Source organism: Megalops cyprinoides, chromosome 3, assembly GCF_013368585.1.
Source record: "Megalops cyprinoides isolate fMegCyp1 chromosome 3, fMegCyp1.pri, whole genome shotgun sequence".
Taxonomy (NCBI): Eukaryota; Metazoa; Chordata; class Actinopteri; order Elopiformes; family Megalopidae; genus Megalops; species Megalops cyprinoides.
In genome coordinates, this window is record NC_050585.1 from 20420705 (window position 1) to 20434763 (window position 14059).

Below are 14059 nucleotides of genomic sequence, written 5' to 3' on the forward strand. Positions count from 1 at the left end.
AATCCTAGATTTAATAAATGGTAATTATCTTGTTACAGAGGGGTTGCATTTTAATAAAGAAATGTGTATGTTGATCATGTTATATGGATATATCTTTCTTTACTGATGTTGAGTAGTAAAAACACATGGTTCTTTATTTTGAAAAGCAGTGTGTTTTCCCAGGTTAATGTATTTTTAAAGCAAGTTATTTTAGATTACGGCTGTCAAAAACATAACTACAGAAGAAAGTTACCCTGTACCCCCATAGCCATGTTTAACTTTACATAGACTGGATCTAGAAAGTTTATACACCCTTTCAAAATTTCAAAGTAAAAAGAAAAGGCAACACATTTCTGAATATCAATTTAAAATAGAAACACTTTGGTTGCATCAGTTTATTTTGCACACCCTTTATTATGGAAGATGTAATTGTGCTCAGGTCTAACCATTCACTATTCAAATCAGGCCCAAAGATAATTGACTTCACCTGTTACCAACCGAAGTGACTGTGATTAGTTCAGGATACAACCAGCAGCTCCTGTAGGTTTTCTCAGCAGGTTTCCATGTTTCTTAGTTGCCAGTTTATGGGAACAACTATTGGCAACAAGGAGTTACGAGAACAACTCCAGGATCAACATGTTGAAAGATACAGGTCAGGAGAAGGTTATAAAAAGATACTGAATGAATTAAATGTATCAGAGAACACAGTACACAACATAATCAAGAAATGTATTAAATATGGCACCACCAGGATCTTGCCTATTTCAGGCTGTCTCTCCAAGATGGATGACCGCGGAAGGAGGAAAGTCAACAGGGAGGCCACCAAGAGGCCAACAGCAACATTAAAAGAGGTGCAGGACTTCATGGCAAGGACTGGCTACCATATGCACATAGTAATAATTTCATGTATTCTCCACAATTTAGAGCTGTTGGGTAGGGTGGTAAGATGGAAGCCACTTCTCACAAAGAAGAACATCCAGCCTCATCTGAATTATGGATCTCTGAATCTCCTGTTGTCATGTGGTAAAAGGTCTTGTGGTTTGACGAGACTAAGGTACAATTTTTTGGGCTTAATTCCAAACAATATGTTTTGTGCAAAGTAAACACAGCCCATCAGCCTAAGAATACAGTCCTTACTGTCAAGCATGGTGGTGGCAGCATCATGCTGTTGGGCTGTTTCTTTTCAGTAGGGACAGGAGCTCTGGTGGGGATAGAGGGGAAAATGAATAGTGCAGAATTCCAAAAGATTTTAGAGAAAAACCACCTACCCTCTGCAAAAAAGCATTTCATCTTTAAGCATGAAAATGACCCAAAATGCACAACCAAATCCGAAGTGGAATGGCTAAGAAAAAGGAAGGTGAATGTCCTGAAATGGCCCTGTCAGGGCCCTGACCTCAACCCTACTGGAAATCTTTGGACTGACCTGATGAAAGCTGTTCACAAGCATTCCCCTCACAATTTAAGTGAACTCTACTGTAGTCTACTGTAAAGAAGAATGAGAGAATATTGCAAAATGATGGATATGAGAAGGTAGTAGAGACCTACCCAAACAGAAACACTGCAGCTATCAAAGAAAAAGGTGCTTCCACCAATTATTAATTGAAGGGTGTGCAGACTAATCAACCAAGACATTCAAAGTTTTTCATTTTTAAAATTTGTTTTGGAAAAACTGAGGCATTTGATTTTCACTTAGATATTGTTTGTTACAATGTGTAATTAAAGCTATATAAGCTTGTTTTTATTTTAGCCTTTAAGACACTAAAAACAAGACATTTTGAAAGGATGCGTAAACTTTCTAGATCTATTGTATACTCAATGTGTATCGAGATATTACCTCATAAATTCTGTTTTTTGTGTTCATCTCCCAAGAAATCAGATTCACATATCCATTAATGACATCATTTCAGTATTACAGTCAGTGAGGATGTGCTTACCAGTTACTTCAGGCATGGCATTTCAGTTGATGGATTGAATCTTCTCATTTTTACTAAGGAGCTACCTGAGAGGATCGCCCAGGACTGCTGTCTTTCAGATGGCAGGTAATGATGTGGCACAAGCAGCGTTGGATGGGGAGAGTGACAGTAATTCTCTCCCCTCAGGTCGTAGAGGCAGCCAACGCGACCACGATGGGCTGTCAGAGCAACCAGACGGCTGTGATCACGCCCAGCTTCGACTCCCGGCTCTACATGCTCTGTTTCCTGCCTTTCGTCATCCTGCTGGTGTTCACGCGGAACCTCAAGTACTTGGCACCGCTGTCCCTGGTGGCCAACTTGGCCATGTGCTGCAGTGTGGTCCTCATCTACTGGTACTCCCTAACAGTGAGTGCAAATGCAGAGTGTGGCATACTGGGTATGGAGCAGAGTTTGATACCAACTTCATTCCCAGGTTTCTTTGAGCAAGGTGCTTCGGTAAGTATCCAGCTGTGTGAATGAATAACATGTGAAAATGTAAGCCGTGTAAGTTGCTCCGGGTTAAAATGTTTGAATAGCGTTTATAATGCAATGTATGTAATGTAGAGTGGGGCAGCAGTTAAAGAGCTAGTTTTCTCCATTTCTATATCCGGCAGTGCTGACACACCTTTGAGCAAGGTGCTTAATGTGAATTGCTTTAGTGAATATCCAGCTGTATGTGGCGAAAACATGTAAACCTAGAAACATTGTAAGTGTCGCCTTCCCTCATTTGAAGGAATTCTGCACCTGAGATAACATATGGGGATGACTCCTTGTGTACTGTTGTAGAGTATTATTGCACTTATTATTGAACTTTTTTTAAAGCACTTGAGTGTTCACTGTGGCACTGTTTGTGTTGGAGTGACACATGTTTAGATGAGGTCTTTGTGTTCTTTGTATACTGTTGATCTTGTGACTTCATTAGGTGTGTTCTTGTCCTCTTGCTTTGTAAGTCACTTTCGCTTTGTGTGAGCATCTGCCAAGTGATATGCAAATGTAAATTTTGGTAGGATGGGAATGCAGTTTCAGATAGGACAGATGATTAAATGACCTCCTCACATTGGCCAACAGCCACACCATATGACCCTGTTGTCCTCTCCTGCTTACTGGCTGAATTTAAATAGGGTTGGGCTTGCTTAGGGCTTGGACAGGAGACCTTGGCAAAATAAATTGCTACTGGTAGTGTTGTTAGTCCACCACTAAGGGGCAGTATGCCTCTTGGACCAAGCAGAAAACTAATACCCCACTACTGGGGTGTTGCATACTGTGAATCACTGTGCTCTAACTTACTGCAGTCATTAAAAAATACCTGTCACATTGTTGAAAAAGATTAGGGGTTTCTCTAGTCTACTGTTAAAATTCCCAATCTGCCAATCTATGGTAATTGTCCCTCATTTTAATTAGTTGAGTAAATCCCTCTTTCTACACCTCAGTTGATGTGTAGTGAATTTTCTGGTACAAGTCCCCACCCCCCCCCCCCCCCCCCCCCCCACCCCCACACACAAACACACAACTGTAAATGTGAGATTGAAAAAATGAAAGGCCCTATATATTTTAATATATTGTCAAATTACTCTGTAGAGCTGCTACAGTGGCTATAGTGAAGCAAGGTCTAAAATTAAATTCCTACAAAATGTATAATCCCTACTAATCCCTACAATACGATAAACGTTTGCTGCAGTTATTAATGTTAAAAACTTATTCAAAGTTATTCAAATTCTGCATTCAAAATGTATCAACAGATAAATTATTTAGTTCAGAGCTAAAATTTATGGATGCACCAACCTGTTTTTCTGAAAGGATGAACGTGTGATATGAAAACTCATGAGATGATCAAATGCATTGAGATCTTTCTTCTTTTTTAATTTCAGAACATTCAATACCCCATTTCTCTGCCGTACATTGGGAATGCCAAGGATTACCCTCTCTTTTTTGGCACTGCGATATTTGCCTTTGAAGGGATTGGAGTGGTAAGTTATGACAGCAAACAAGAAAATCATTGATTTATTGACTTGTGAGCAGTTCCAGTTAGAGCGGGGGGTTGGAGGCAACATCCAGAGATGTTTCTGGCTTTTTGTTCCATCCAAGCTCTTAGTTACGTAATTGGATTAATTATTTCATTAAATTAATGCAGATGACAATGTGCTTGAGATATTCAGCATGTCACTGTTTAGACTGAGCCACGTGCATTGATTGAACATAGTAACTGTTTTAATTATGAGCATATTAATAAATATAGCAATAGAATTAAAAGCCAGAAATATCTCTGGTGCTGCAGGACCAGGGTTAACTACCCCTGTATTAGAGAGAGGAACAAACTAAAAAGAAACAGTGTTGTGACACAATCGGGTGATATCCCAATCTAGTTCACAGCTCTCCACAGATAATAAATGCAGGGTTGGAGTTTTGAGAGGATTGTGTAAGACAGCCAGTCACAACCAATGAGGGAAGTGGTGGCTGTTGAAGGCAGATGCGTGCGTTTGCGTCTTTGGAAGTAGTGATGTTAAAATCTGCCTATCAAATATCACAAATCTGACTCCATTTTATGCCAACCTACGTTTTAGTTCCCCAATTCCCAATTCTACTTAGCATCCCAGGAATTCTTAGTTCGCTTTGGCTTGTAGGTGATCAGGCTACATAGTCCACGACGTAGGATACCGTACCAGCACATTTAATATAACTCGCTGCCGTGTTATACTCTAAATCATAGAATATACGTTAGGCGGCCCACCTAGGGACTGCAGACTTGTCAGAATAGTGCAATACTTAAGACTGACCATGAGCGTAAGTTTCAGTGGGTTTCGAGCGGTACGGCAAGCAGTATGAACCTCGAATCCTGCTACGTGCGTCATTAGAAATGGCCAAATGAGAAATCACAAACAAAGGTTAAGGCTAATATTTTTATTAATCCAAATTGTCCCAATTAAAAGTATTCCCATCAGGTAGAAGTTCCAGAATTACAGTAAACAGTATGGCAGAGTGCAAATGATGGCAAATATACACAGCTTACCAATGCGGAGTCACATGGCTATACGCTTGGTGCGCAGGGGTCCGTGGTAATGGTGCTCCCTATACGGAGTCACGTGGCTATACGCTTGGTGCGCAGGAGTCCGTGTTAACGGTGCTCCCTATACGGAGTCACATGGCTATACGCTTAATGCGCAGGAGGCCGGTCTGACGGGCTCCCTGAGTGCAGAAATCTTTCCCTTTATATACCCGAACCTTAAGGAGTTGGTCATGGACAGAGCCCCAATAGGTTTTGTATGGTTGTTCGCACAATGTGGCAGTTTTAAAATTCTGTTTTATGGCATCTGCCAGGTCCTCCCCCTGGAGAACAAAATGCAGAAGCCGCACACCTTAAGCACAGTCCTCTACCTGGGCATGGGGCTGATCACCGTGCTCTACATCAGTCTAGGGACCATTGGTTATCTCTGCTTTGGAGATCAGATCGGAGCGAGCATCACACTCAACTTACCCAGCTGCTGGTGAGTGATCGTTTCACATGTGCATGTCTGGACTGTTAAAGAGGGCAGGGCTTCTCCGTACCGGCTGCTTTCACTGTCTTACAGATGGAATAGCCTCCGTTTCACTGGCTGACTTTTAGGTCAGAAGCCAAAGACTGAGGACACACTTAAGAACAAATGAAATGATTGTTTTGAGGATTGATGTGTTGGCCCGTCAGTATTCCTTGAGAATATCTGACCAAGGGGCTGTTGAGTTGAGTTGACTTTACTTTTTTTACTTTTACTTGGCTATATCAGAGAAGTATACAAGTGAATATATCTGGCAGTGATTATATTTCATTATACTATTGTCATATAAATTGTATTTTATTTATTGTGAATACAGTATACTTGCATTTAGTCATACTCTGTAATAAGGCCAATTAATTATCATGCATTCAAGCAAACTGATTAGTTTCAAGCTTCAAACCCCTCTGTGATAATCCCAGGTAATGCAATAACCTCATAATACTCTTGGTAAAGGGTCAGAGCTGCAAAAGATAGGGTAGGGTGGAATAGAATCAAAGTGCAACATTATTCTACATACACTATTTAATACATTGAATTAAAAATTCAATCATGCACACGCATAAAAATTACACATTCATGCATGCCCATATTGGCATATGCATGTATCCCACTCCATTCCATCATACATGAATAGTGTCATCAATATATAAACAAGAGATTAATATACATTAAAAATCTAAACATGATTTAATTGGCAGCTGACAGGTAGGTAGATAACAGCATTCTGGTTTTGCCAGATTAAATGGGTCCATTTACACCTGTGTTCACTGTTTGACTGTAATCATAAGATACATGAGACAGAAAAACTGGACACTCCAGGATCAAGTATAACATGTACTGAATAGGAAACATTTACAGTGAGGAGATGTGATAGTGTTTCCTGGAATGCATTGTCAGTCTAGTGTCAAGGGATTGCAGTGACTCTATCTCTCTCCGGTCTGTGTGTGTGCAGGATGTACCAGATTGTAAAACTTCTGTACTCTTTCGGGATCTACATCTCGTACGCCCTGCAGTTCTACGTTGCTGCGGAAATTCTGATCCCCCCCGTCATGGTCTGCGTCCCAAACCGATGGGAGCTTCCTGTGGACCTTGCCATGCGCACCGTGATCGTCATTTTAACCTGTAAGTCTGTCTCTGCAACGGATTCTCACAGTACAGCACCTAAAATGGTCTTACATGCTCCTTACAAAAACCGGAGTCTGCGCATAAGCGAGCAATAAAGACTGAGACCAGCATGTCTGGATGGAGATGGAGCATGTTTTCACTCTGTCCTACATTCACTGGGGCCATGGCGCTGTGGTTGAGTGTGGCAAATGAAAACAAGGCATAGTTATATGATATCACATGTATAACTTGTGGAACTGATAGATGGGTTGTGACATGTGTATTGGTGAGGCTTTTTCTTTTTTGTAAGAACCTGAATAGAACTGGTCCCCATGAAACGGGTTGGGATGGTGAGGTAAGGGGGTTGGTGAGCTATACAGTGAGGGGACCTATGCTGTAAGTGTGGGCCCAAGGTCAGCTGTTACCCATACCTCAGACCTAGAAAATTAAAAGAGAGAGAGAGCCCAGAGGCTGGTTATTTTAAAAGCATTTTGTTCCATTGTCAGTTAGCTGTCCGCTAAACAAGTTATTCTTATACCCCATATGGTCTGTTCAAGGCCATGGAGAATGACTGCCTGAAAATGGAGAGTCGAACGTGATCCTGGATGAGCGAAAGACTAAAGCACACATCAGATCTGCATATTCCTCTCTCCATCTCACCCCGGCACTTGTTCCAGGAGAGTGTCCCTTAAGAGGATTGGAGGTCATAACTTTATTTTAAAGCGAGCATGCCTTGTGTTACATTTCAAATGAGAGGTGGCATGTTTGCCTAGAAATACATTATGGCATAGTCAGCTTTAACCACAGACAACAAGCTGTCCGACTGCTTATTTGGCAAATAGAAAACTGAGTGTTCATTCAGCTGAAATCTAACTCATAGTGGGAAGAATTATTTATTATTCTCACCTATCTGAAGAATTGCCTGGTTGGTGATATTGTATATTGTAGTGACACAATGACGGCACATATCCACAGAACAATCCTGAAGGGGTAATTATAATGTTTTCAACTGCAATGAATAAAAGGATCTTAGGTAAAAATTGTCATACCTTTGAATATCTTAGCTCTCTCCTTACATTTGATATGTGTTTGAGATCACCAAAATCACTATAGGAATGTTTAATAAAACTTTTTATGTGTCCTACAGACACACTACATGACACATTCAGAAGCACTGCATAACACATTCATAAGTAGAAGTAGAAGTAGAAGTAGCTTTATTTGTCACATGCATGTTGCACAGAGTACCTCAGCAGTGACATGTAATTGCAACACTCCAACTGTGCAAATAAGTGACACACAACACACCAGCAGAGAGATAAATAATAATAGAAGAAAAATAAAAATGTAAAATAGGAGAAAGTATGAAAGAATAAGGAATATACACTATTTACACAACAGATACTATGTACAGAGCAGATGAAGTGTCCTGAGGATATAATGTGACATTCATGTTATACAGTGAGATAACATGATGAGCAGCAGAAGCAGTAAAACAAAGTGCATACAAGACAGTACAGGTGTAAAAGGAATATTCACTGTCCATACGACCTGTGCGACATGGAAATATAAAGTGTCTTGCTGGGTTCTATATGGAATATAGAATAAGTGGCTAAGTGGTGGTGTTTATTGTCCGTATTGCCTGAGGAAAGAAGCTTATTCTGAAGCACTCAGTCCTGGCCATCAGTGAGCGGAACCGCTTCTCTGAAGCTAGCCACTGAAACAGTTTATAGTTGGGATGGTGAATGTCTTTGATAATCCGCTGTGCCCTGGACCTGCCTGATGTAGATGTCCTGGAGGTCAGGCAATGCAGTCCTGGTAATGTGTTCGGCACAACGGATCACCCTGATTAAGTTCTTCCTGTCCTGGGAGCTGCTGTTCCCGTACCAGACTGTGATGCTCCCAGTAACCACAGATTGTATGGTGGCTGAGTAAAAGGCTGCTTGTAGAGCTGTGGAGATTTTGAATTTTCGCAGCCGTCTGAGGTGGTACAGGCGCAGCCTAGCCTTCTTCACCACTGTGGAAATATGTTCCGACCAGGACAAGTCCTCCGAGATTAGTACTCCTAGGTACTTGTAGCTGCTTACTCTTTTCACTGGAGTCCCCTAGATCTTGAGTGGCGCTTACTGGGGGCGCTGCTTTTCCTTCCTGAAGTCAACCACCATCTCCTTGGTTTTGGAGACATTCAGGAGACTACACATAACTGTATATATATAAAGTACTACACATAACATTCAAAGACACTTATAATAACTGACATAGACTCTATGGTGTGCTTTGTCACGATCAATAGCATTAATGACACTACCATGACATACTGGAATCGGTGATGACAAATTATGCCTTATGACAGTCTATGACTTTTGACTTATGAAAGTGTTGTATGGTGCTTATGATTGGATCATGTAGCTCTTATGAAAGACCCTTCAAAGAAATATTACCAAGTACACTTGTCCATAAAAAAGAATAGGTTAACTGAATGTTTTGCTGTTTTGTGATTAATGTCTTTGGTCTTTCACTTTGCATGTGATTGGTTAGTAGGGGTGTTACAAGGGAAGAAAATCAATAGTGGATGGGAGTTCGCTTGAGAGGGGCAAAATGACAGTAAGCAAGACAATTATATATGTCATGACTAGTTTATTGACATTGGAGAGGTCAAAGCCACTGTTTCACCAGCAAATGAGCTCTGTGCCACAAACTCTTTTCAGTTTTACTTTTTTCTGCTTCCATTTATGATAACATGTAGAGTCAGATGAAAAATTTGACTGAAGTGTGTTTATTCAGTGGTTTCTTTGCCCTTGTCGGTTTCTTTGGCTTCTATTGAACTTCCATTAAGCTTGATTTTGGTATAGATTAGTTTTGTTGGATTTAGTTCGAAAGATTGCGCACAGATTCATGACATGAATAAATATGACTGTCAGGTTTTCAGGATTAAAACTTCAAACAATGTAAAGTATAGTGTTTAATGTTTACTACAAAAATTATATGCTACAATTTAACTTGTAAATTTTTATTTATAATCTGCAAAAGAATTAAGTAGAAAAAATTATCCAATTTGTAATTTTTCTGTTTTATAGCATGTTTTTTTTTCTATTTATAGATGGGTATGCATAATACTCATATATTATACATACACATACATATACAGACACGCGCGCGCACACACACATACGCACACACACACACAAACATGCTTAGTCAGCGTTTGAAATATTACCTGCTTGTGCACAGCTGGTGTGTTATTGGAGCAGTGGAGGCCAGTGACCCCGCTCAGGGGTATAACTGTATTGCCCCACAATTCACAATTGAGATCTGAACCACAGCCCCACTGGGCAGGGGTTCACCGGCCCCTCTCAGCATTTCAGTGGGCTGTGTTTCTGCGGTTACGAGCCCCTCAGACTCCTGATTGAATGGGTAACCGAGTAAACTAGACTGCTTGGGAGGTTTGACGTCACACGCTGTTGTTCAGTGCAGTTAACAGTATTAATATTGTCTCTAATTCAGCTCTGAACTCATTTGTTGTACCCAGGATGTGAAGGGTGCCTGTTTTTCGTGGTATGTGGGGTGGTGGCTGTGTGATGGGGCTGGTAGCCCCTCTGTGCATTTGTAATTACCGCCTCAGCTCCTTTGACACTGGGGCGAGATGATATTGCCTCTTCCCCTGCAGAGCACATGAAAAGCAGTTTGTCAATGCCAGCGATTAATCCGGCACATGCAGGGCTCATGCCCCTCCCCCTCTTTCTTTCATTAAAAAGCTTTAGAAAACAAACGATCCACTTCAGAGCAAAGGTATTTTTAGCCACTGGCATGGATATTTATAGCATTGATTTTTTTTTTCCCCAAAGGGACTGAAGTCCCAGACTCATCCCCCTCCTCCTTGTATTAGATTGTGCATTGCTGCATCGGAGGTTGCCTCGACTCTTTTAATTTCCTCAAGCTCTACTTTGGAGCTCTGTGAGGCTCATCTGCAGAGTTTCACACACGTTCCTGGTCTTTGCTAGCGAGATCGAACATGACAATGCCTGTAAAATGCCTGAGAACTGATCAACCCCTTCTCCGCATTGCTTGTTCACTGAATTCTTTCCACATGATCCGATTGGATCAGTGTCTTTGTTTGTATCCTGTTTGAAATATTTTGAGCTGACAGACTCTGCATGTTGTTGGTTGAAAGAGAAGGGGCACGTTGGCATTTTGTCTAATTTTCCAGATTACTTTTGTCTACTTATGTCGATTCGGTGTTCCATATCCTATATATTGCCTGCGTTAAGTGGCTTGCCCTCTAAGTCATATTGCTGAAGGTCAGTTCCAGCGGTGTTTCTATAGTAGTTCTCTCACATGGTGCAGGGAGTGGTTTGAACTATACGTTATGGATATGCTAATTGTGTCCTGTTTAATGACTAAATTAAACACCCCCAACTGCTGTTGGTCTTTGTAAGGCCTGATGCTCTTATGTTTCCCCTCTGGGGACTGTTCAGCAGTTTAAATTAGAAAGTACTGTTGATTTGGAAATGCACTTTCCACAATACTGAGTCCAATTTTGAAGCCCGGCGTACCAGATGGTGTGCACGGACAAGCATTAAACACCTGAGAATATCCCTGTTAAATATTACTCTGCTTTCAGGACTCAGGACTCTGCCTCAGCTTATGGCATGTGGTTTGCTGTATGTTAGAATTTTTTGATCTGTAATAACACAATCATTGTTTGATAAAGGAAAAGAACAGAAACTACCCCTTGAGGTAACCATAATGAAAACATTTATATTCCTTATGCATAATTGTACATTTGTTTGACAATTTATAAGAAAATGATCTTCGGTTAGTCTTAAACGTGGATGGGCTGTTCACTGTTATTTTAATTTTTGGGATGCTTTTTGGTCAGCTCTGCAGGGTATTGTCATACGAGACATCACCATACATTTCCGTGAAGCTGTGTGTGTCCATATTACCATCGCTGAAATTACAGTTCCCATGAGACACATCCTTTAGTGGTGCCTTTCACTGGCAACGCTGAGCGTAGCAGCGCCTGATCCATGATGATTTTTAGCTCCGTTCTGACAGTGCCGCGTGGTGAGTGAGAGCCCCCCCTGAGGATTTGGGGGCTTAAGGGAAGGCAGCACAAAATTTTTGGCTCCAGGGCTAATGAGGGTTGATGAGAAGCAGTCCAGTACTAGTGGAGATATCCCCATCCCTTTCACTGCAAATGAGATTGAGAGAACTAACAGAACACTGAGAGATCAGCTGTGGTTCTGTAACAGGCCAGAGTGAGTGCAAGCCATTGGAAACTATGACACAGAAACTTGCCATGGAACCCTAGAGCCAAACCCTGGAGTGGGAACGACAGCTGCCTCTCCCGTCAGACTAGAGCGGGCACGCCCCCCACAGCTGCGACTCGTGCTTCCTCCACTGGAACGGTAATATTCCACCGCAGGGCCTGTCACAGGAGACGGATGTGCCACTCACAGCCCACAGTTTCCTGACCCACGCAGCACCCCTGATTCAATTTGCATGTTTCATGTCTTCATGTCCCAAGAATGAACGCTTTAGGCACTAGTATCAATGTATGAGACACACACACACATATGCATATGCATATGCACACTCACAAGCACACACGTACACGTATAATCTCAGCATGTACCCACAAGCAAATTTATAAACTCAAATCAAGCAACTTCTCAGTTCTGCGCACCAGACGTGCTTCAATTAAAATGCATGAAATGTTTTATCACATCAGTAGAGTAGAAAACTTCCAGTATAGAAGTACAGTAGTTATTACAGTAGTCATTTGTCGTCAGTTTATGCAATCACGTACATGCACGTGCAAGTGCAAAAATATGGATGGTTTATTAAGCCTGGTAACATCAGAACTGATAGTTTGACCCTGCCAAGAACTGGCAGGATTGTTCAGTGGCAGGAGAACCAGGCTGGCAGACTGAACAGCAGTCATTCAGAGTGTGGGTTTCATATGTAACCCAAATCACACGATTACTCAGGTCCCTTGCTCTGCCCAATGAGGCGGTTAGTTTACCACACTTAATAGCAGTCATCTAGAGTATGAGCTTCATACATCAGTAAAATCACTCTCGTGTAGTCCTTTCACACACTCCACTTGAGAAAGGGGGGCATTTCCCATTGCCAAGGCTGACAAGAATGTTAATCCTGCCCAGAGATCTGTAGTACAGATTCCATCCCATGCGTTTTGCTGCACATAGCCCTTTTCTCTTTTCATGCCCCAAACTCATATGTCTGTAATCAGTGGATGGCTGGGCAGAGTCTGCAAATTTTTCTCAGTTTCCTTAATACTGTTCTCTCACTGCCTCCATGTCCATCAGGTAGTTTGTTGCAGTTTCAGGTAGTTTTATGTGTGTATGTGTGTGGTTGTCTGTGTGTGTGTGTGTGTGTGTGTGTGAGAGAGAGAGAGAGAGACTCCATGCCAACTTCACCCCGAAAGCAGGAGTGTACAGCCTTAGGTACAACCTTGTTTTTTGGGTGGATTAATTAAACTTCAGGTTAAGGGCCTGAAAATGTCTCTGAACTACAGAAGGAAACACAAAGCTTTTTTTCCCAAAACACAGGAGATAAGTGAACCACACCACCCAGCAGTCAACACTTTGAAATCCGCTGAGGCCAGCAGTGCAGCTCGTTAGAGATTGCCAGCTCCTCTCTAACGTGGAGGCACTTTGATATGGAAAAATCGGTATGGTTTATTAATGGGACTGCTGGAACAGGGCAGGGACCTCCACTGTGGGGCTCTCCAGTGCATGTGGGGCAGTTCTCTGTGGAAACCCTTTGGCTGCTGGCTTTTCATGCCATTAATTGTTATTAACATGATGTTGGGGAGGAAGGAGAGAGGCCCTTGGGAGCACCCGCAAGATGTATCCTCAAAGTCAGCTTTTATGACCACAGCACAAGCAGAATTATGTCTGATTCTGTGTGGAACATTATATGCTAGTTCATGCTATGCATAAGCATACATTACGAATAAGTTCTCTGAATCTTTGGATACCTGTCCATAGCACTAGCCTATCTCTAGCATATATTTTTGTGTGTTATCACGGGGGTTGATTTGTTCACTGTGGTCTTTGTACCAGTGTTTTCCTTTTTAAATCCCCTTCACGTTATATTGGTTGTAGGCTTTCATTGCTTCTCTGTAACATATCCTGTTGTCTGGTTTTTCATGTATGTGTAGACCATTGAGTTATACATATAATAATCCAGAATTCTTTTATGGATCAATATTTTAAAAGTGTAAAACGCATGAAGATTGCTGTTGGACCAATCATGGTTGTAGGAGACAAATTCAAATTCCTTTTAAGTGTATTATTACGAAGTGCTATGTAGGTCACTGTAGGTTTAACATTTATGAAGATTTGTTGATGGTTGTTATGAAAACTAATGGAAGTAGAGTAGAGCATACATATGGGTTATACTTAAAATCAAATAATATTAATTATTCAAATGTAGGCATATTTTATAATCTTTTAACAGCTTGAA

General features: G+C 41.4%; 1 protein-coding gene across 1 annotated transcript in view; it reads left to right on the forward strand.

Annotated features, from left to right (window-relative positions):
- LOC118775468 (proton-coupled amino acid transporter 1-like) overlaps positions 1 to 14059 on the forward strand; it is a 33213-nt gene that overhangs the window by 8717 nt on the left and 10437 nt on the right. The window contains exons 8-11 of the mRNA XM_036525407.1: positions 2079 to 2297; positions 3800 to 3898; positions 5247 to 5413; positions 6414 to 6583. Of these exons, the coding sequence (XP_036381300.1) occupies positions 2079 to 2297; positions 3800 to 3898; positions 5247 to 5413; positions 6414 to 6583 (655 nt within the window). The remainder of the gene's footprint in view (positions 1 to 2078; positions 2298 to 3799; positions 3899 to 5246; positions 5414 to 6413; positions 6584 to 14059) is intronic.